At 34.6% G+C, this 25,252-nt stretch overlaps 2 protein-coding genes across 4 annotated transcripts; one reads left to right on the top strand and one right to left on the bottom strand.

Annotated features, from left to right (window-relative positions):
- Positions 1 to 230: 230 nt before the first annotated feature.
- LOC127836848 (uncharacterized) lies at positions 231 to 5,552 on the top strand. The gene is made up of 5 exons (XM_052363469.1): positions 231 to 407; positions 3,164 to 3,234; positions 3,976 to 4,110; positions 4,536 to 4,670; positions 5,264 to 5,552. The coding sequence occupies exons 1-5, from the start codon at positions 250 to 252 to the stop codon at positions 5,515 to 5,517; spliced, it is 753 nt and encodes a 250-aa protein (XP_052219429.1). The 5' UTR covers positions 231 to 249; the 3' UTR covers positions 5,518 to 5,552.
- A 277-nt stretch (positions 5,553 to 5,829) lies between these two features.
- LOC127836847 (putative nuclease HARBI1) lies at positions 5,830 to 19,584 on the bottom strand. 3 transcript variants are annotated; one of them, XM_052363468.1, is made up of 6 exons: positions 19,318 to 19,584; positions 9,100 to 12,873; positions 8,624 to 8,736; positions 8,294 to 8,405; positions 7,498 to 7,589; positions 5,830 to 6,685 (listed from the first exon to the last, which is right to left on the bottom strand). In XM_052363468.1, the coding sequence occupies exons 2-6, from the start codon at positions 9,524 to 9,526 to the stop codon at positions 6,404 to 6,406; spliced, it is 1,026 nt and encodes a 341-aa protein (XP_052219428.1). In that variant the 5' UTR covers positions 9,527 to 12,873; positions 19,318 to 19,584; the 3' UTR covers positions 5,830 to 6,403. The 3 variants fall into 3 exon arrangements, with proteins under 3 accessions (XP_052219428.1, XP_052219427.1, XP_052219426.1); XM_052363467.1 differs by lacking the exons at positions 5,830 to 6,685; positions 7,498 to 7,589; positions 8,294 to 8,405; positions 8,624 to 8,736 and adding an exon at positions 16,142 to 16,905 and having other exon boundaries at positions 9,535 to 12,873; positions 19,318 to 19,582; XM_052363466.1 differs by lacking the exons at positions 5,830 to 6,685; positions 7,498 to 7,589; positions 8,294 to 8,405; positions 8,624 to 8,736 and having other exon boundaries at positions 9,535 to 12,873; positions 19,318 to 19,581.
- Positions 19,585 to 25,252: the final 5,668 nt, after the last annotated feature.

The following is a 25,252-nucleotide window of genomic DNA, read 5'->3' as shown; positions in this document are numbered from 1 at the left end:
AATAAAAACGATGATAATGTCAACCTTCTCTATATGCGCTTATAAGAATTCCACCTCTTTTTGCCAACCAGTGGGCGGAGTCTAAACTTTGCAGGTGCGTGTGACGTCACGCGTTAACTCGTCTATTTAAAATTGATGTCGTTCAACATCGGTTTTAACGACATCGATTTTTTTCGACTTTTGTGGACGTAAGCGGTAAAGCGGAAGTTGTTTTTTGCTGACGTCTGCTGCAATGATAGTTTAGCTACAATGACTGCTCAGGTGCATTGGTCTATTTCGGAAAAAACCTTCGTGGTTCAACTGATAAATGATCGGTACGACGAGTTATATTGTCGCTTTAAAGGTGCCACACTAGGTGGCAAAAAAAGGGAACAAACCTGGCAAGAGGTTGCTGATACCTTCAATAGGTGAGTCGCAATTTACTTGTTTGTTTTGAAATGTCAACTTATCCTCGATTACCGTAAATTCGCGACCTTAACATTAAATGTCAATATTAAAATAATAACGCATAAAAACCAACGAAAACAAACATTAACCTTTTAAAATAAATTCATTCTTCGCTGATTTGTTCCATTGTGATTTCCAAACAATGTTTGTAAAGCTCTTAAATGTCAATATTGTTGACATAAGTGTAAGCGTCAGCCATTTTGTTTTACTACCCTTGATTCGCGGGTATGACGTCATACAAAAATTCATTGCAATGTCGAGTAATTAGGCCAAGCTTACTTATTTTTAACAGTTTAAATTGGTTTCTGGTGCAAATGAAACACTTAACACAAAAGTCAAACACGAAATAACAATAAAATATTAACATATGAACAGGGTAAATTGCATGGAAATTGGGAGCAGCTCACATAACAACTGTGTCTGGGTGGATAATTTTCAAAGACCCTGTGACGTAAAGTATTGTTAGACAATCTGTATAATTTTTAGGCTCTAAGAACGGACATATTCTTCTCCTTAACAGCTCTGTAAGCATTTATCAAGGAAGTCGGTGAATAAAGCCTATACTTCTTGCGACAATGCTTAGGGATGGCCTTAAAAAACAAAAAATAAATATAAATTAGCTTAATTTGCATGGTCTAAGAAACACACAATAAATCATGTGTTGGAATTACTCATGTTTTCGAAGCGTAACATTTCCATATATGGTAATGCTACTACAACAGCAGACGACAACAAAAAAATCGTGATATCTGATTTTTACTTAATATTTATGAAATTCGATGGTCGGGTATTATTGGTGTTAAGAAAATATGGTATATTTGCTAATTGATTCTAATTCACACTTTTTACTTGTTTAAAACGCATTATTTTTCACAAATCTTCAATCGTTCCAATCGAGTAAACATTCATTTGCATATCGCCATGATCACGCATGAGCAGAAACAAATATTGGTACCGGTTACGTGACGAAAACAAAATCCGCGAATCTAGGTTAGTCGCGAATTTAGGTGAGTCGACGATACTATTAGTCTTAGTGCAGTTAGGCTGTAGACAAAACATTCATATGTTTTGATAGAACTAACAAATGCCTGTATAACCGAAAGTAAGAAAATTCGGCATTAATATATATATATTCATAATGTTTCAGTGACCTATGAACAAAAACAATGTCTGGAAATGTTTGGCAGCTTCATGTTTGCAACTGAAAATTATGTTTTTTAAATCTTTTGTGAAAACTTCAAGTCACTGAAGTTCTAGGCATGTTTAATTGTCTCAAATAATATCACTAGTATTAGTAGCATCTAGCCTATAAAGCGTCTGTGTGTTTGTGACGATTAAATGTACGTTCTGAAAATGACGGCCTTGTTTAGTCTATTCTAACACTATTATTAGCACTTACAGAGCCCTAATCAACAGATCCGTTCACCATAATTCCTTACAGGTTCTAGAATCTGATCGCCCTTTGCATGTTTTTCCTTGGTCTGTCCGCCCTAATTATATAAGAAGATTATATGAAATCATGAAAAGAGGCTACATAGTAGTTTTTATTCAGTATTAGATCTAAATATTAATACCATAGTATGATTAGTCACAAAGTGTGAGATATGGCACAATATCAATTATTTAAACCATGACTGATTTAAACGTATATGCATTGCAAGAGAAAAGCTTTACAATCTGAAATTCTCAAAATATTTTTGATTAAACTTAAAATACTTTCCAAACAGTCCTATAACCAAGAGCAAGTCGTAATTCCTACCCTGGTCTGAACCAACCTGTTATGTAATTTTGCTTTACAAAATTATATGAAAAAAAATCAAAAATTTAAAGATACTTTTTACAATTAGGCTATATAATTAAGCTTTGCAACATCTTATCCACAAAGGACCATTTGAACTTTTTTTTTTACTGTTTTGAGATAAATGACAACAAAATGATAGGATACAATTTAATTGGAAATGGAAATTACTTATTTATTTATATATAAAGGTAGATTCATTTGTCTGTTTAAATGCAGGACTATCTCAAATATTTTGTTCACTAATTTGATTGCATAGAATACACTGTGCGAGAAAAAATGAGAATTTGGACAGAAATAGTGCTACTCAGTGTAAACAAAAAAAAAATTAAATACAAATTTTCAATACTAAACTGTTGTTGTTTTGTAAATAAAAACATGTTTCTAATAGATAATGATTATTTTTTACAAAATGTTAATGTTTTCTTATCAAAACAAAGACAGAACAAAATATTAATAAGAAAGATCTAGCAAAATCATGTTTGCTAGGGTGCCTTTATAGACATTCATGTCTTTATATGTGTCATATATTTTTAGCTCGACTATGTCTTTTGACATATTGCTTTTATATTTTGTGTACTTCTTTATCAACATGACCCCAACCTATAAACAAGAGCAGACAACTGTATTTAGCATTTATTAAGAATTATGTGCCCTTTTTATACTTAAAAAATTGAAAATTTGGTTGAGTTTTGTGCTTAGGTCCACTTTATACCTAAAGTAACAAAGCTATTGCTTTCATACTTGCAACACTTACTTACTATCATAGGGGGACTGTGCAGGCAAAGTTGCGTAACTCTGACTGGCATTTTGACAGAATTATGCCCCGTTTCATACGTAGAAAAACCTAAGCGATGAATATGTTTCAATTATGGTCCTCTTCCATTTAGAATATGACTATATTACCTTTCATTTCAGCTTCAGTGTCGCACAATGTTCTAGGACAGTGCGTCAAATAAAAGACATGTATGCGCAGTTGAAATGTCGAGGTACCTTACACTTTGCATTTATATCATGTTCGTATGTACCAGTCTTAATGGAATGTAAAAATGAAACAAAATGACATGTTCTCATAATGTAATGTAGTGAAATGTTTTCTTTTATTGCACCCTTTGTAAAAACTGTATAATATTAAATGTAATTTATTAAGTTTTTTATGCACACAAAAATAAAAAAGATTCATGTAATTGTTGAATATTATGAGCTCATTACATGTGTTTTGCGCGCCAGTAATATTTTGCTAGGTCTTTAATCACGCTCAATATTTATGCTTGTTGATTATTTTTAATACTTTGGCAAAATGTAGTTAAATTTATTTTTGATGATAAAAATAAATTTCTGAGTATTAAAAAATTATAATAGCATAAGTTAGTTCCTTTGGCCCATGAATAGTTAACAAGTAATCTCTAATCTATATTACATATTCCTTAATCAGTGTTTATTTTTGTCAACATATTTAGAAAATAGTTGTTATAATATAAAGATGTATGCTCTTAAAATACATTGGTATATGTATTGAGAGCTTAATTTTTCAGTTAATACTATTTTTGAACTGTTCAATTCAATAGTTCAGTATTATAATCTTACCGAGTTTTTTTAAATAATAATCACTGCCAATTATTATTGTACATCAAATATCAATGTTGATTGTTTAATATTTTTTCAAAGATTACAGTATAAGATATTTAAGTTGAAAGAATGGTTCATAAATGTACCTCGCTTAATTTCAGCCAAAAAAAAAGAGTCTGACAGAAAAGAAACTGGAGGGGGGCCTCCAGCTGTATTAACCACCGTGGAAGACCTGGTCATAGATGGCATCCGCTACAAGCCACAGCTGATTGGCATTCCGGGTGGCATTGATTCAGGTGATTGTTATGCATGTATAATGATATTTTTAATTTATTTTTCACTGTTGCATTTTCTTTCAAATTTGTAACATGCAATGAATATGAATGGAATATGTAGAACTGCAACTGACCTGCAATATACGTTACAGATTATTTTGGAAACATTAAACAATGAACCATACACAATGGCTCTGCTTTAATATATTTGTCTTGTTTAATATTTAACCATTATATACATATCTGGCTATAATGATTTGTGGAATGTTAATTGGTTTTATTTTGCGATGTTTGTGATTCGAAAAATGGTGAAGGGGCATTAAAAGTAACATCTGTATGTCTGGTTGTCTGTCTAAAGTTGTGACCGGTGCCAATTAGTGGTGCATCATTGTGTCATGGACACATTTCTTGTTTATTCTTAGATGGTATAATTTGTTGTATTGAAGGCGTGGCTGATGTTGCTGAGATGGCAGACACTGATGAAACCTCAGCCAAGTGTACACTTACTGTTGCTGAGTGTACATCAAAGCCTGCAACTGCCTTGAATGTAGCCACTTCTTCAACATCAAGACCATCAAAAGGTATATTTCGATATGTCAATTTTTTGAGACCAAAAATCATCTTTTGACATCCTCTGAATCTGGAAGCATACTTATACATCACACTATTATTAACTTGAGTATGCAGATGATATATGAAAGTCATATTGCCAGAATTTCAAAGAAATAGTGCTGGTTTTCTTATTTGGCTCCAAGTTGCTTGTTTAATTCAAGCGTCATCTTTCGCTATGACGTCACGTTTAAACATATAGTGTTCTAACAAGAGAGATGGAAAACCGTGGTCTAAAAATGTTGATATTATCGGAAAACCATGGTATAAAAATGTCGATATTAGCATAGAGCTTATATTTATACGATCGCTTGATATTCTATTGTTTTTCGTCTGATAATAGGATAAAAAGCATGCACATAACTGAAATAACAATTAAAACTTTAAGAACTGAGTCATTTTTAACTTCACTAATCTATGAAACTTCTTTTGTGCATATAAATTGTTCAAATCATAACTGGCATAAATCAGTTACAAAAACATGCATGTAAATATGGATTAAATGAAGAAAGTATTTAATTTCTTAAGCACAATTTGAATATGTCAATATATAATTAACTTCCAGAATCGTTGAAAAAGAGAAAGAGAAACAGATGCTATGAAGAAGAGCTACTTGAGCTGGAAACAAGACGTGCACAGGCTGAGTTGGACCTGCTGTTGCAGAGGCAACAGCAAGGAAAACAGCTACATGATCTTAGAATTAAGTTGATCACAGAGGCTGCAGAGCAAGAAAGACAACTTTTTACTTTAAAAAAAGAATTGTTAAACTCAAATATAAAGTCTGCAATGGATCAAGGCCTTCTTTTGTTTGAATCTTAAACTTAACATGTTTCTAAGGGCATATCGACTGCTAATAGACAAGTTAAATAGCTATTATTTGCAGAAACAGCTACATAGGACTGATTTATGCATGTTTTATTAATTTAATGTATAAATAATGTGTGACACTCAAATATGAATAAGTGAAACACCACTTACCATAAATAAAGGACCAAGTTTGGTAAATGATGAAAGTGCTATACTGATGGGCAGCTGGTGTTCCACTTATTCATATTTTAGTGTCCTACATTATTTATACATTTAATTCACATATCATGCATGGATCAGTCCTTTGTAGCTTTTGTTGCAAATAATATCCATTTAACTTGTCTGTTAGCAGTCAATATGCCCCTTGAAACAAGTTTGACTCAAGATACATTTGTGTCCGGTGAAATATTTAAAATGCATTTGTCTTTAGCCTTTAGGACACATTTCTAGTTTCCAATATACCTGTTTAAATGAATAATACTGTTGATATGCCTATTCTATTGTTCTAACTTGTCTTTCTTGATATGCAGCCTCTGTGATCCTTCTCTTATCTTTATGCTATTGATATAATACTCTGTTAGTTTATGTGAATGAATCTTTGTTTAGTTATCTTCAAATTGACGGTGAATGTTTTGTGATCAGATTCATAGGTAAAACGTTTTTCGATTCTTTTCTTAAGTTTGAGTCTTACATTTTAGACTTAAAAAAGTTGGTGAATCCAAAACCTGATAATTTCATTAATGATTTTTTATGCTCCCCTTTGTAGAAGAGAGGGTATATTGTTTTGCACATGTCGGTCGGTCCGTCGGTCGGTCCGTCCATCATATGGTTTCCGAATTATAAGTAAAGAGTGCTTAGGCCTAGTATCATTACAAACAGCCCTTGTTATTATATGTTTTTAAAAGAAAGATTCTGCGATGTGGTCTCTGTAACTGTTTCCAGACCCATCTCCTTCATATACAACCTGTGGCAAATCTGTGTCATCCTCACATGTTCGTGAAAACATGTCTTGCCTCTCTAATCCAATGTTATGAAGAATGACACACGCGACTGTTATTTTGGCTGCTCTGTCAGGTTTTACTCTAAGTCCATAATGTAGACATGGAAACCTACGCTTGAGAACGCCAAAAGCTTGCTCAATCACCACTCTTGTTCGACATAAGGATATGTTAAACCGTTCCTGTAAATGAAACAACATACTAATAATATTGCAAGGATTCCACTTAATGTTACGAACTGATGCTAGTTAGGTGACATTGCTTTATGCCTGTAAGTAAATATTAAACCTTTACATGATTATTAGTATTTATATACTTATGCTATGAAATTTGGCATTGTGTGTATTTTCCATGATTTTAGATTTAAAATACTGGTAAAAGAAATTAATAGGATTATTAGTTACACCGTTAGTAACTGACAGTTTATGTGATATATACTCTCTGTAATTTAATACCATACTCGAGCTTCGCTCTGGTATGGTATGAAATTACTGAGGGTATATATCCCATACACCGTCAGTTACCAACGGTGTAAGGATTATTTTAATCGACTTTCCATTACTTACGTACATGTAGTACGGAAATTACTGGGGATGTATGGAATATACTCAATGGGCATGCGACCGCTCTAAGCCAATAGGATCAGGTCATATTTGTACTAGATGAGATATAGATTCATATCTATTATTGTTTGAACTGCTCTGCATATTTTTTGGTCATAACTTTTACAATATTGAAGACAGCAACTTGATATTTGGCATGCACGTGTATCTCATGGAGCTGCACATTTTGAGTGGTGAAAGGTCAAGGTCATTCTTCAAGGTCACAGGTGATTGGTTTTTTTAAATAGCTGCCATGCGGCTCAACGCGCAGTTGGGGGCATTGTGTTTCACAAACACAGGTCTTGTTTATTTTTTTTGTTTAATCTAAGGTTAACAAAATTTAATTTTGAATATATGTTACATTGTTTTAAAAATCCATTTAATAACTATACCTTACAAGGACTGTCGGTGTTTTGATATGGTGTCATAAGATACCTCTTGCATCCATAGCCAGAGTCACCAAGCAGAAGACCGTCGATTTCACCTGTTATAATAAAAAAAGAATGATCATTTTGCAGCACTGTAATGTCAAACAACGATATCAAGCAGTGTATTGTTTAATGCATGCAAGTTTATGACATAGTTATAACGTTACTGATGTAATATGTTGTTGTTTATATTACATTTAAATTATTGTGATATTGGTTACTGTGATCATTTGGAATGATGTGATTTCAATGAAGTTCAATTTTTGTTGTTAGTATGAATTATTTATTGGGCTGATGAGACGCTAATTCAATTGTGTCATTGCGTAAAAAAGTGATGTTTTAAGTTGCTTTCGTTTGTCAAATGTGATGTGATAATAATACATGTGATCGTTTTAAAAGCTTTTATATATAATAAATCCAGACTTGACAGATATATGGATGGATGGATGGATGGATGGATGGATGGATGGATGGATGGATGGATGGATGGATGGATGGATGGATGGATGGATGGATGGATGGATGGATGGATGGATGGATGGATGGATGGATGGATGGATGGATGGATGGATGGATGGATAGATAATTTATGTATATGGCTGGTGATCAAACCTACTTGAAAAGATGGAAACGCTTCAATAAAATAAAATTGTGCTTGTTAATTTTGATGTACCGGTAATAATTCTGTGCTTAAATAAATTTGTGCAATGAATTAATAAAATCATAATACTGGGTAGTCTTCATGTAATTGTCATTATACCTCTTTCAAATCGCTGACGTATAGCGCTTTCACGAAAGATCCTTGAATCGTGAACGCTCCCAGGCCACTTTGCGACTACGTCAACAAACCAAAAAGTGGCATCACAAATCATCTATAGAGCAAATAGAAACCACATATCTTAATAAAATCCATACTGCACAATATCATTTTGTCTGATATCACAATAATACAAGTAAACAACAGAACATCCAATTGTCACCAGTTTCGTTTTGCAATTTTCACTGTGTACAGACAACCTTTAAACATATATATTCTAAAAAATACAAGTTGAGGAAATGTTCATGGACTTTATTTCACTTATTGTTTTACCTGTACATTAAGGGAGTGAAATCCCTTTATGTTCACATAATCGTCTTCGTTTGCGCTAGGCGCTTGAATACGGATATGTGTGCCATCAACCACACCAACCACTTGGGGGAAACCTTTAAAGACAATAACATTGTTAGCCTAATTTTATATTAATTTGAGTATACTACAAACAAAGTTTCCGCAATTTTTTTCACAAGTTACAAGTTCAATCTTCTGTCTTTCATGTCAATATATGTGTTCCCAAAAATAACAATCATTAATAAACAGTTATGTTTATTATACTTATCAAACACGTATACTTATCATACACGTATGTTATTTCAAGACGTATAAATCTAGCATACAGTACTAATACAACGTTTTGAATTGTGCCCGATTCGACTAAGAAACATTTAACTCCCCTTATTTGTTTACTTGACAACCAATCAAAAATCATTAAATTGTCCGATTAAATTATATTGAGAGCTAATACGCACCAGCGATATTATAAAACTGTTTTTGCACCGTCCGTTGCACATTTTCGATATTTGGGAAGAAAACAAAGTCATTTAGATGTCGACACACGCTGTCCGTGAATTGCTTGACCGCTCTAGATACACTGGACCGTGAAATTCCATGCAGCCCGGCCGTCACAATGTGGTGTGTGCCAGTTGCAAGGAAATGCAATGCCGCTAGAGTTGAAATGAGCGGCGGAAGAGGACAAGAACGTTCAGTAGCCCTCTCCAAATTCAGCATATTGACAAGAAACAGAATAGTTTCCGGGAAAAACCGGTACCGTTCACGAATTTCCATCGGGGACAATGTTTCCAATGGGTTCGTTCGATCACGGAAAACTCTCCTATCCATTGGAAACAATTCATTTATGTATCGAGCGCGACGAAGACGTCTTTCAATGTCGGCCATATTGTTTTCTTACCATGGTGATTGTCATCAATTTTCAATTTGACAATGCCCAATATCAATTTCAATTTCAGTGTCATTGATTGCAATTTGAAAATCGATTTTGGATGTCATTTGACATCGATTTTCTTTGTGAACACCAAGTTTGAGATCCGATGACAAAAATTGAAAATCAATGTCACTTGACATTGAAAATCGATTTCAATTTGCTTTGTGAACACGGGGCCAGGTTGAAACGTCTCTGAAGAGAAATGTTTTCAAATTCCTTTTAAAAATATATATTGAGACAGAAGTCCGGATGTTTGATGGTAGTTCATTCCACAGTTTCGGACCGACATCTCCGAAACTCCTGTCCATGAAGGTTTATCTCTGTGTGCGTTTAACATCATCACATCCGTCATACGAGACTGTAGATTGTAGGTAACGTGCTGGTACTTTTTCTGTTACAATTTCTGTAAGGTATTTTGGCGCGTGACCAACATAACAATTATATTTGAAAGGTCAGAAATTTGAATAATATCCTGGCTTTTACTGGTAGCCAGTGTAGTCTATACAAAGCATCTTTTGAACTGTCATATTTATGTTGGCCGAGTACGAATTTGGCACGCATGTTTTGGATTCGATGCATTTTGTTTATTTCGCATTGAGCTGTTCCATACAAGATGAGATCACAATATTCCAGATGTTACCAAAGACCAAACGAGTATATCTGTTGCTACTTTTGCATAGCTTGTGTCAATCATTTTATAATTTATATTACCGAATTGCCCGTCGTCAAAACAATTAAAGAACAAAAAAGGAAAGGTAAAACTCAATTTCTTTCGCGTTTATAACTCTGTATAATTTTATCAATTTCGGATTATGAATCTTATGAAGTTTTTCATTTTTGTCAACGTACTTAGTGTTATATCGCTCTCTGATGAACAGTGATCTTTTCGTCTTGAATGTGTGACAACTTGTTTGAGTATTGTCACTTTGATAACTTGATGCTCAAAGAAATAATGATCTCTTTTAAGCTTGCTATGAAATCAAATTGCGTTATTTCAATGCCGTCCTGCTGTGTCATCCAGTGACTTATATCCATCCAATTATTGGCAGATGTTAAACATTCCATCAATTCGCAACACACACACGCGCCCCGTGACTTTGACCATTCCACCATCGACTTCACATCTTGAGCGGAAACTACAACGTTCATATAAACTACCCTTCGGATAGATTCAGAAAAGTAGTACAAATTTGTGTTCGGAAAATTTGTACTGTGTAATATTAGCGTGTGTAAATTTCCCAGGTTTGGAAGTGCGTCGCGGAGAAGATCAATTGATTGAACAGCCCCAAGCTTTAGGATTTTAATGTTTTTACCTGTGACGGACATCGGTTGTAAGAAACAATTCTCTGATAAACGTGTTAAAACATTTATTTCACACGTGTGCATACAGGTGCAGTCTAAATTACTTATATTGGAACGTCCTCCGCATGATAAGTACTTGAGTCTTAGACCCTGTAGGTCTAATTGACCCGCGGTTTCAAGCCGCAGATACGACAATGTATCTCTTGATTGCGAAATAATTTCCTGTACACAATATGATGATTCTTGTTGAAGCAAGAAAATATATTTTGTGTCAATGCTAACGATGTTTGATTTGTTCATATCTATTAACGTATGTAAAGCATCGTTTTCGTTCTTATTTCCAACATAAAGTACTAAATGACTGAGTTTCAGTTGTAAGCAAGGCTGTTTATTTGCCACGCTTTCAATAAAGCCATGCAATACAATTCTTTGTGCAAAATAATGCGTGGAAAATCGATCTATCGTCGGGTCTGAAATAGAATGCAGCTTGCTTTCCATGTCGCATGTTATGACATCCATGATGTGCTTTGACATTCTTTCAGCAGCACACATTACACACGTGAAGATAAATAACTGACCCATGTCCAGTATAGAATCAGCATCACAATACACCGACTTAATGGCGTTCGTGATGTCTTCAATGTCCGTCTGATGCATTGCAATATACAACGATGCTAGAAACTCCTGAATAGTTTTATGTACGAACATGTATGGAACATTCTTTCGCGGGCTAAGCGCCAAAGATTTTTTCTTTGTGATAATCCCTATCTGAAGTAAGTAACCAAGTTGTGTTTTTGTCATGTGCTTTGTGATGGTTTTTTCCGCAAATACTATCGACGTTTCTTTACTTGAGTCTGTAAGTGTTTTAAACGCAAGCGCACTTGCAGTGAGAACCAGCGACCCATTAGCCCGCAGATACTCAGTTGTTTCTGTTCCAAATGTTTTTGTTATTTCCTCAAAACAAATTGCTTCAGTGTCAAATTCTTCAATTTGAAGTTTTTGCAAACCCTTGGCAATATGCGTATCTAGCATATTAATGTATATAGCTCACAGTGAACCTTCCATCAATCGTCCAACGTAAAACTGATGAGCTAACTGCACACAAACAGCTGGAACTGTGATGAGATGATGCAAGTTTTGTGACATTACTTTGTCAAGGAAATCAATACATTTACATTGTATATCATTCTTAGAAATACCTTCCATCTCAGCTAAAACATTAATAACATTTTCCGCTAAGGTTTTGTGATTTATTACGCCGGAGATTTCGAACATACGCGTCAAAGTATTGCTCATGCTTAGATTGGCAAGTTTCCATGGTCGTGCGGTTATAATGTTGGTAATATTTGTTCGCTGCAAATACAGAGGCATACTTCGATCTTTAAGGCAATTGCACTCTGAGTAAAATGGCGGTGGAAAGATTATTTCGGGATGGTGCCATTCGTTTGCAGCGTCTGTAAGAACAATACATTTACGTTGCCAGAAACTATCATTCCAAGATAGTTTGTTTCTCTGTATTGCGTCCTCGACCATCTTGCTGAAGTTACACATGGATCCGCTGTAATCACGTAACGACACAAAGAACAGAAAGGTGTACTCTCGCAGCGTGTCAAGATCTCCGAAATGTGTTGGTTTTGACGTCCCCTCGCTGGTACTGGCACTTTTCGTGATTTCTTTCTTAGCACTGGCAATAGTTTCAGAATGGGCTTCACGCCAATCAAGAACGATCTTTGTTGAAAACGTCGTTTTACCACAACCCGGATTTCCTTGGATATAAATTGTATTAACATGATTACCGTCACGATGCAGCAAATCTTTGTAACAACTCAAACAATCTGTTTCCCCCTTGATGTTTTGTCCGTCGCCTGGCCTCTCCATAGTTCCGTGATAGACGGGGCAACGTAGATCTTTTCTAAAGGTACATCTATGTCAGGATCCAGCATCAACACTGGTACAACACACATTGCCCGGTACTGTTCGATTAACCACGACTGAATTTCTGCAAGAATAGAGTAATTGTGATATACAATAACAGGCTTCGGAAACGTTTTGACGATTATAAGTGTGGCATAAAAGCAGCAAGACATGATAAAACGTCAACGCAAAACTATAAACAGTTTATTATTGAAATATTTGACTTATTTTTGAGTTACTTATCAGTATGCTAAGCAAATTATTACACATATATGTTTATCGAGCAAAAAGTAATTTGGAATACACCAATATAATTAAATATTAAAAACGTGTATTCGCACTGACGGGAAAGCCAGACATCAATATGTGCCCTGACATGGCAACCTCAAATTCAATTTCCTTAATTTTAACCAATATAATAATTATTAACATGAGTGTGGTTGAAATCGTTATCTAGTTAACTAACGGAAATTACTGTCCCGTCATAAGCCCGTTACTGTTACCTTGGACAAGGTGACCTCAAAAGCAATATACCTCGTGCTTTCATTTAATGTACATATTACTTCAAGTTGAACAATAGCTGTCTAATTGTTTGTTTTCTAATTATAATTATAGCTAGATCTAATCATCGAATTTCAAAATAACCCCATAAACCTTATGCGATCTTCCGTTATCGAATAATTGCCCTCGCATAGTTTAAATATGAATATTTTAATCTCATACACATTTTAATAGCGATAGCGTCAATTTGCGAGCGATTTCTTACAACTGAATAATTTATGGTATTATTAGATAATCAGTAATTTATGTAATTATAAAATATTTGCAGTCAATCGGTACGATGATAACAATTCATGAGGTCGCTGTGGTGTAATGGATATGGTGTCAGCATAGCAACCGGGGGGGTCATGGGTTCGATCTCCATTGTGGGAGCGTTCTTTAGATCTCCCCCAAAGACAACAAGTCCTGGTTCTAGGCGCCAGAAACGGATTCGAAAGCGTTTTAATAAGCCTGAGGCTTTCGATGCAGTCGAGCTAAAATTAATAGGTTTAAACTAATAATATTGATGATGATGGTGATGATGATGATGAAGATGATTATTATGATGACGATGATGATACTGATGAGGATGATGATGTTGTTGTTGACGGTTGACTGACTTTCGACCGTTTATAGTATGGTGAGCGTTTATACATTCAACTAAATACATATAAACTACAAAACAAATCACAGTCCCTGATACATCGTCTTTTTTTAAATTCAAGTAATTTGCTCAGATCCTTAAAGTTCTCGTCATCCTCACCCTGCCGTTGAACACGCCCCAAAAAGAAATATTGTTAAAACTGGATAAAAGATGAGCATGATAATAATGATGATTAAAATAATAAAAATGATGATGATGATGATGATGATGATGATGATGATGATGATGATGATGATGATGATGATGATGATGATGATGATGATGATGGTGATGATGGTGATGATGATGATGATGATGATTATGATGATGATGCTGATGATGATGAGGATGCTGTTAATGCTGCTGCTGCCGCTGCTTATGATGATGATGATGATGGTTAAAAAAAAACTTATAAGGAAAACTGTCAGGTCATGTTTTTCAATGACCGGAAACCATTTTTGTTAATTTAGCTGAGGTACAAAATTTTGCCAATTTTTTTGACAACGGAAGCACAATGTGATTTCTAGAATGTAAAAAGGTTTCTCTAAAGCCATATAAGTAATCATTTTCCGTCTCCAGGCCAAAATCTAGTTTAACAGACTGAAACCATTTTTTACACTTGGCAAAGATATTGAAAACAAATGTTTTGACAAAGTTTCATAAATATTGGAACAACATGTGTATTCTAGATTGGTTACACGCTTTGCTTTAAATTAATCAAGTGACCTTATTAAAAACCTCAATTAATCCACTTTCGAGTTATGCCGAGATATCATTGGGACTTATCTTCTGATGTTACATGTTATTCCTATCAGCATTAAGTATTATAAGAACATTTGCAATAATGATATTTTTGCTGAGGTTGAAACTGGGTCATTAAGGATAAAAAACTAATTCTACATGTCAAAAATCTTGTTAGAACTCCTGACGTCATTTAAAGTCAAATCTTAATAAAAAGAAGAACATTTGTTCTAATGATATCTAAGTCGAAATCTAAATTAACAAGAGTTCCACGGTCGGAAACACAAGCCCCCTTCCCTTAAAACTAGTGACCACCATTTCAATAGGTGTCATCTACTGTTCAATGCCAATGCACTTGTGAAGTAACAAAGCAAACGGTCAATTCGTTGACGAGTTATTGCTCGGAAATTATTTTCACATTTATTGTGACACTGACATTGATTGTTGACCTAGTTATCCATAATTTTAATAGTGGTCAACTACTGCCCAAGGTCAATGCACGAGTGAAGTATCAAGCAAATCAGCACATTCGTTGACGAGTTTTTGATCGGAAACGCTTTTCACTCTTATTGTGACAGTGACCTTGAATTTTGACATAGTGACCCCAATGTTAAGAGTGATCCTCTACTGTCCAGTTCAATTCACGTGTAAAACATCAAGCCAAACTGTTAATTTATGGAAGAGTTATTGCTCGGAAACGATTTTCACACTTATGGGACAGTGACCTTGGCCTCAGACATAGTGATCCCAATTTCAATAGAAGTGACCTACTATCCAAGGCCAATGCACATTTAAAATATCAATCCAATCGGTCAATCCTTTGACGAGTTATTGATTCGAAACGAGCTGGTCTACCAACAGACCGACCGACAGACCGACCGACCGACATCCTGCTAACACTATACCCACTCTTCTTTTTTTTTTTGGGGGGGGGGGGGCATAACAATGGGCATATTTTATAAATATATAATTTTCATAAAGTACTTTTATTATTCTGAAATTCAGCTTATGAGACACGTTTAGGTGCATTAGGCCTCAATAGAGCGCTATAGGGCCCTTGGTCCTTTTGTCAATGCGAGTTTTGCAGACATTAATCCATCTAGCGATTTAAACTACTGGCCTATAAGTAACGATTGCTGATTCTGTATTGATATATATTTTCTTTCCATCATTTTTGTTATCCCTTTCTATAATTCATAAATCATTCTGTTTTGCTATGCCTTTTAGCACTATGGAATGCAAAACGTATTCATGCACAATTTGTTTACCAATATCAACATTGTAAAATAAAATGTGGTTTAACTGCAATATATAACCTATGAAAATGCAGTTTAAATAAAAAAAAACTATACACAAAACGTTCCTACGACAGTTTTAACAGTTTGAAGTGGAAATTATATTTCATGTGTATAAATGAATGCTTTCTTACTTTTGCATTGCAAATCGTTATCTTCGTCAATATATTTGTCTTGAGCTTTCTGATTTCCCTTTTTGCCACGTCTACTTGAGATGAAATCTCCCTCGTACTTGCCTCAACCAATCCAGTGATAACGTCACTTCCGTCCATTACAGCCGATTTAATGTGCCCTTTCCCTCTTATGACATGTTCGTTCATTGCCCCCGCACCTGCCTCTATTGCAGATATGGTAGTATCACTTCCTTTCATTACGGCCGACTCAATGTGCCCTGTCCCTCTTATGACATGTTCTTTCAGTTCCCCCGCACCTGCCTCTATTGCAGATATGACAGTTTAACTTCCTTCTATTACAGCCGATTCAATGTGCATCGTCCCTCGTATGACCTGTTCTGTCAGTTCCCCCGCACAAGCCTCTATTGCAGAAATTATAGTGTCACTTCCGTCCATTACGACCGATTCTATGTGCTCTGTTCCTCTTATGACGTTTTCTTTCAGTTCCCCCGCACCTACCTCTATTACAGAAATGATAGTGTCACTTCCTTCCATTACGACCGATTCTATGTGCCCTGTCCCTGTTATGACGTGTCCAGTCAGTTCCCCCGAAACTGCCTCTATTGCAGAAATGATAGTGTCACTTCCTTCCATTACGCCACATTCTATGTGTTATGTTCCTTTTATGACCTGTTCTTTCAGTTTACACGCACCAGCCTCTATGGCTGATATGATAGTGTATCTGTCCTCAATTACCACCGATTGTATGGCCTTATTCCCTCTGGCTAATATATTGTTATGTTAAAGGTAATATTCATATTTAAATGATAACGCGAAGATTACAGCTTTGTAATTTGAATACCATGTAATCAGGAAATACTTTTTTCTTTATTTTTAAGTTTTCGTGAAATTATAGATGATGCGAAAAGTTAAGGTGATTTATTTGCTTTAATCAATAAGACAAAGATTGTAAAAAGAGTTGAATGTTAAGTATTCTTTTCATTTTAATTATGCATATTTAAGTTTAGGTATTCGATACCATGTTTGTTCGCCAAAAATTAATGATGATTTTAGAATAAACTTTCTTACGTGCTCCTAAGGGATCTTGATAAATAACATAAACATATGACGATGAAAATATAAAATTTGGAACAGCTTTAAGCGGTCTATTAAGCAAATATGCATCATGCCTTATAGTAAAATGCCTTTCATTTAAAAGAAAATTCAAATTGAGTAACCAAACTTTGCCTATGGTGTCATTTAAATGTGCAGAATATATGTTTGTATTAAATTCTTAAAGAAATTTATGCGAATCTGGTTTACCAAATAAAGTTCACCTAATGTATACTGTATATGAAACTGTATGTTTGTATAATGTCCACTAAGTTAAACCAATTTTAAATTAATCACAAAACGTGGTAAAACTTGTTCTTTGGGGGTCATTATCCATCTTTTTACATAGTACAACAGAGGACATGCTTAAAGGCTGGTAATAATTAAAGGTATTTGTCCGTATATGTTGATAAAGATCCAGAACACATATGTAGCGTTTTATTTTAGACTCTAGTAAATATAGAGATCGGAAGTTACTGCACACAATCATTAATCTACATTTTCTAAGTCAACATATTGGTTATAATATTCATTGATGTGTTAAATAATGATAAGTAAATAATATTAAGATGTAATAGGTTACTTCTTTTATGTATAAACAGTATTTTTGATAACAAAAATATGTTATTAAATAATAGACAACTTGCTTAAAGTGATATTAAAATCAAAAGTCCGATGGTAACTTTGATATTGTAACGTAAATTGTTCCGGAGATACGTATCAGCCACTATTTGGAATATTGTTGATATATTTTACAGGATAATAATGCTCAATGGGTAATTGTGGACCTGAAATGGCCCACAAGTCACCCGGGGTGACTAGAAGCCGACGCTAGTCATCCCCGGGTGACATGAAGCCGATTGTAGCGAACCTAGGGTGACATGACGCCGATGTTTGTCACCCGGGGATGACTTCAAGCCGATTCTAGTCACCTTTGAAATCAGCATAAAATCTCCCTCTGAAAATTTTTTACTTTTTCAACAAAAAATATATGATTTGGTTGTTCATTGGGAGGAAAATTGTGTAAAAATACTACAAACACGAAAGTAGAGCTAAATGTAAAAAAAAACACTAAACGAATAAATTGCGGGAGTCAGATGTCGTAAACCAGAATTAAATGCATTTTATCTCAGATCTTTTTATTTTTATTTTTAAATTTTATCACACATACTATATCATTGTAAAATTCTCTTGTTTTCTATTATTATTTACATTTTGTTGTTGTTGTTTCCGGAATAAGCAGGCTTCTTGTCGAACGCGCGCGCGTTTTTTTTACGACATCGAAAAGTGATGCGTAACCGTTTGATAAAAAAAAAATACACGGATGACTAGAAGCCGATTCTTGTCGGCCAGTGGTGACTAGAAGCCGATTTGTGTCACCCTGGGGTGACATGAAGCCGATTCTAGTCATCCGGGGATGACAGGCGTCGGTTTGAGGTCAACCCAGGTTGACGTGACTCGGCTTCTAGTTAGCCCCGGGGGACTTGTGGGCTATTTCAGGTCGACAATGACGCAATGAGCGATATAATTAAGAGCCTGGTTGAATATATCCAATAACATACAAAATGTACATGAATGCAATGTTCATATCATGATGACAAACTATACAAATTGGTTGCAGTTATGTCAGAAGGTGGACAGTGTGTCTGTTGATGTACTAAATTTTGAAGACTTGTGAAATCAATAATATAATCCGTATACCGTAAAGTCCCTTTGAAATTGTAAATGGTAATTGGTTTATATTTATAATTTATTGTCAGTTTGCATGGACACAAATATGCGCCATTTTATATATACAATTAAAAGCTCGGTTTTATAATTACAGCAAAGAACATCTTAAAAGAATTTAAATTAATCTGAGTCGTTTACGCCGAACAATAATCCTTTAATAACATTGAAACACCGACATTTTTTTGATTAATTCACATTAAATGACAAACAACAACAATGGAACATTAAAATACACGGTGATTGAGTAGGCAGTCTCCCTTGTGATATGGTTTTAGTTTCCGCCCCCTTTAGCATTTCAACGTAATTTAAATATTTTAGTTAACACATAATTATAATTGTGATCAAATACTTACGTTTTCTATGCAAGTAATCCCGTAGACAATTTAGATCAACTATTTTAATCAAAATTATTAAACAAAGATGTTTTAGTGTTTAAATTTCAACTTAAGATACAATGTCCGTCGAAGTGTTCGCAAATCGAAAGTAGTAATCGCTAAAGACTGTCAAAGTACAGCTTTATCTTCTTACGTCAAACCACATTTATCTATGAGCTATGAAGATATCCGACCTACGGACGCTCCATACTTGTAGTAACCACAGTACACTAGATAATGAAAATTATTTAACAATTTAGCCTGGGTCGCAATCAAATTTGTGTTACATGTATCGGAGATAACAGACCTTCGTTTTAACACCAGGACATGTATACAGGAATTATTAATAGTCAATGGACACATTTTGTATATCGTTGTTCAGGTTAAATCATTATATTGCAAAATAACCGAGTGCAATCATTAGACAGTTGGAAAAAAATATTATATCCCGTGATGTTGGTCAGTATATACTTGAAGATGATCAGATATTCACGGTTAGAAAGGCCAATGAAAACAAGTGACTTTGGTCATACATAATGCATATAACTGGTAAATTCTGTGTGAGATTAATCTTGAAATTGAAAACTTCATTTTATAGTGTTTGCAACTTGTATTCAAACCATTAATAACATGTTTTAATGAGCTTCAGGCTTGAGGCTGGTTAACGACACAAGTTTTACTACACAATGTTGGATCACCTTCTAAAAGATTATAAACATCTTCTCACGTAAGTCTAGTGTATCATTCCGAAAGCTCGAGTGAAACGCGTCCACTGCACACGTGTTTACAAATATCGCATATGCAAAACTATATAGATTGCTGAATGATCACGAACACTCTTCAATGTGTACCCATCATTTATGTGAGTACAATCTGTACAAATGCAATTCATTTCCAATTGACTTCATATCATCTTGTATGGTTCTCTATTATATACTTGTATAGTTATGACTTCCTATATACAGTGTATCTATCAGTGATGTTCTACACTCTACACATGTTTGTGGATAATCATTTTCATTGAAAATTGTAAATGTAAGAGTGTGACACTAACAATTCTAAGTACATTAAAGGTCTGCATGGTTAAGCAGTAGCGCTTTACATTTGCTCCCTAAGGATTTACGTTCGCATCCTGATGACGGCAAAACAATTCTTGATTATTCCAATTATGTTCGGTTATGTTTAATGTTATACAATGCTGGTAAAGAAATACATATATATAAATGACATCTTTTAGTCACATTAATGGACTTGCCCCATTTAGTCAAAAGCTTAACTATACTTCATATATGCTTATGCTTACATATCTGTCTGGAATTTACTATAAACAACTTTTTTTCTTTGTACAATAAATACTTGATCTGGGTGTTTAAAACTTACGTTAATGTTGATATAAGGTTATATAGAGAGGTTGATTTAAGGTGTCATGTCTTCTCTGACACCGGCAACGCCTGTTTTATAACCAGCTGTGCATTTACTGAGTTTTACTAAGTGCATACGCAATATCAACTTTATTTACCATTCCTCGATACAGCTACATGAATAATATAAATGGTTAAATAATGTAATCGTTTATATTAGAGCTTATATCTATGTACAGATTATACATTGAATGCGTTGTTAACACGAAATTCTGGGTAACAGGTAATCAAGTGAACATATGTCCTATTCTATATGATGGCATATTTCTATCATATTACAACATGACAATACGACATAACGACAAATATACTCGCCGAAACGAAGCCAAAAATACTTGTCGGTATCTTTCAAAAGTTAATTGTGTTGCTATTTATCCTGTCAACATTAAAAAAAAATTAGTTTTGAATCTCTGGATTGCAAAATGATATAATGTTCTGACCCAGACTACTTGAGATATCTCTCTAAGAAAAGTGACCACAAGCCCTATTGTTGAACAAGAGAGTTACTAGGCTATCACTCTCCACCCACTTCCTATCCATTGTATCCATTAACAGAGACGATATGACGCTTCACACAACCAAAAACAAAACATAGCACGTATTTTTAGTTAGCCACGGACACTACATTTGATGTTATGATTTGGGACTTTTGCATCACTGAACACCATACTTTACTTGTATATATCTGTACATAACCACGATTAAAGAGGAGAGCATTTAATACATTTTGCTAATAACAACGACATAGCGCGTGCTTCCAGAACCAGAGAGACAACGCAATTAAGATGCGATCGATGAACATGAGTGTAGTATTTCATATGCAATTAACATACTGATTCTAAGCTGTTGTTTTACAAAAAGTAGCCTGTTGCACGTGTACCCACATGTATATTTGTCTTAAGCTTAGTGCATTGCACTTCTTTATATGCACACGTAAAAAATGCAAGTTAGCAACACACATTACATGTAAATGTTCGAGTCATAAAAGAGGCAATAAACACGAACAGTGCAAGACGTCAGTCCTGTTACTTATCATGAAGTAGACACCTTATAGCTCTTGCACGCTAACATTATAAGGAGCATTTTTAAAGTTCTCGGCCGGCAATATAACTCGTCAACAATTGAATTTTAAGTAAGAGATGTGTCAAATGTACGGAAATGAGGTGATGCAAATATTCTTGCGAAATATAACATCTGTTGTTATTGTTTTGTTTCTGCGAAAACTAACTAGGGGATGTCTAATTGAGCTCTAATAGTAGCAGAAACATAACAATTTTCCTTCATCAAATTAAATTTACACAAATAATGTGTTCCAAAAAAAATATCATAAGCAAACAGTATTATAAAACAGATTATTCATCGGATGTAGAAAATAATTCAAATTATTAAGATTCAATTTGGTCGGTGTAACAAAATATAACAGTATATTTTTAAATGATTCAGTTTTATAATTTACTTAAGCAAAATTGCTTTTGTGGTAAAGAGGATTTATAAATCAAATAACATCAAAAGTTAAATAAAGAATGATAATATCGTATATATGTTGCAGTCGGGTCATTACTGCTAATCTACACGAGAACACACTTCCAACTTATGGACATCAATTTTGTGTCCACATGCTCATATATTTCTAAATCAAATTAATGAATAAAACACGTGGTTATCTCTTTAAGTTAGCGCAAGCGTAGAGATTAATCCCATCAAGAGATGAATTAATCCTTAAAAAACGCTGGAAAAGGTTGTATTCAGATGAAAAGCGGTGAAAAGGATTAATTCCTAAAAATGAGGGTTATTTGTAGGGATTCTAAAGAGATTAATCCCGGAACAAAATCCCTAACCCCACTGTAGGTGACTTTAAAACTGGAAATAGAATATATGAAAAATACTGTGTGGAAATATGTGTCGGTTGCGTTTAAAAAAACTCTCGCAGAACGAGTGATCTAGAATAAATCCGCGTTCCGTGAGATGTACACCACCAGAGAGCAAACACGAACTCGTAAACAATAAAGGTTTCACTCGTTTTCAAGTTATATATACGGCATGGAGTTGAATAAATTCATTTTTTTCTCATTTATTTTTCCATATATGTTATTTACATTGATACCAGTTACATGTTCATACATAAAAACATACAACATAAAAGGCATATTCATTCAGGATTATTTTCGAGTTGTACATAAGTATATAGACATATACTACATTGTATTCATTCATTAAAGTTGTTACATATACAACATATGTTTGTCAAAGTTATACAAAACACACACACGCACACACACACACGCACACATACACACACACACACACACACACACACACACACACACACACACACACACACACACACACACACACACACACACACACACACACACACACACACACACACACACACACACACACACACACACACACACACACACACACACACACACACACACACACACACACACACACACACACACACACACACACACACACACACACACACACACACACACACACACACACACACACACACACACACACACACACACCGCACACACACACACACACACACACACACACACACACACACACACACACACACACACACACACACACACACAATACACGGTTTAGACGGTTCTTGAAAAAAATAACAACATTTTTAAACATGTTCAGAGCATAATTAAAAGTTTTTAATTATTAATTGGGATATACTTTTGGTTGACGTTTTTTTTTAAAAATATAAAAAAAAATAAAAAATAAAAAAATAAAACATACTATTATTGATACTATGGGCACATATGTATTCAAAGAGGTTATCTAAGTTGTATTGGTTGCAAAATATCTGACGAAGTGGATCCATTTTTGGTTATGTTTTTCAAGTTTGTTTTTAGAAAGGGCAATTGAATAAATTCATGATAATAATTGAACAGTTAAGTGAAAGCTCAGTCTTGTTTAAAGTTTTTGCATTTCTTAAAACTTATTCAATAATTTAATGATTTATATTAGCGCCTTGTGCTTTGGCACACATTTAAAAAAAGAATACAAATCACAATTATTCATTTTTTCGCGTTTATAACTATGTACGATTTTATCAATTTTTAATTACGACTCAATTTTCAATTTTCTCAACGTCCTTAGTGTATAGTCGCTCTCTGATGATCAGTGTTATTTTCGTCTTGAATCTGTGGCAACCTGTTGGATTACTGTCACCTGGATAAAATGGTGTTCCAGGAAATCAATATTTGATCGTAATAAATAATCCTGTTTTATTGTTTGAATTCACATTGTGTCATATCAATGCCGTTCAACATCTTCATAAAATATCAGTCTAGTCTGAGGATATGGCACACATTTTTTTCTTTGTGATAATTCCTGTCTGAAGTTAGTAATCACGTGTTGTTATCGTCATGTGCTTTGTGATTGTATTTTCCACAAAGACTAGCGACGATTGTTCACTAGATTCGAGGAGTGTTTTAAACGCAAACGCACTTGCAGAGCGAACCGGCGACCCATTAACCTGCAGGTACTCGGTTTTTTATGTTCCAAATGGGTTATTTATTTTTCTTAGACAAATGTCTTTAGTGTCAAAGTCTTCAACTTGAATTTTTTTTCAATCCCCTGGCAATCTTCATATCAAGCATATTAATGTATATAGCACACAGTGAATCTTCCATCAATCGTCAAACGTAAAACTAATGAACTAACTGCACATAAATAGCTAATGCTACAACGATATTTTGCAATGCGCGTCTCCGTTTTGAAAGAAATCAATACATTTGTTTCGTTGTTCCTATTTCAATATCCTGTCCCCAGCTAAAACATGAATGCATTTTCCACCAAGGTTAAGTAGTTCGTAACGACGGAAATTTTGAACATACGCGTCAAAGTATCGCTCATGCTGCGGTTGGCAAGTTTCCGTTGTCGTACGGTTATAATGTTTCGCTGAAAATATAGTGGCATGCCTCGGTCTTTACGGCACTTGCAAGTAGAGTCGCATGGCGGAGGAAAGGATATTTCGGGGTTGTACCATTTGTCTGCAGTGTCTGTCTGAACTATACATTTATGTTCTCAGACGCTCAAATCCCAGCTAGTTTGTTTCTTTTTATGGCATTCTCGACCATCTTGCTGACTTCACATATGGTTCTACTGTAATCACGTAATGACCAAAACAAACAAGTTGTGTACAGTCAAGATCGCTGAAAAGTGTTTGTTTTGACGTCTCCTTGCTGGTAGTGACCATTGTCGTGATATTGTTCTTAATGCTGTCACTTTTTTTTGAATGGGCTTTACACCAATCAACAACCAGTTTTGTTAAAAACGTCGTTTTACCACAACCCGGATCACCCTGGATACAAATTGTATTACGCCGATTCCCCTCAAGAGGCAGCAACTCTTTGTAACAACTCAAATTTGTTTTCCGACTTGATGTTTTGTCTGTCATCTGGCTTCTCCTTACTTCCTTGATGGAGAAGGAAACGTAGATCCGTTCTAAAAGTTGTCAT

This window comes from Dreissena polymorpha, chromosome 7 (genome assembly GCF_020536995.1).
Source record: "Dreissena polymorpha isolate Duluth1 chromosome 7, UMN_Dpol_1.0, whole genome shotgun sequence".
Taxonomy (NCBI): Eukaryota; Metazoa; Mollusca; class Bivalvia; order Myida; family Dreissenidae; genus Dreissena; species Dreissena polymorpha.
The sequence above is the reverse complement of the archived record's forward strand: the minus strand, read 5'-3'. Positions and strand labels throughout refer to the sequence as shown.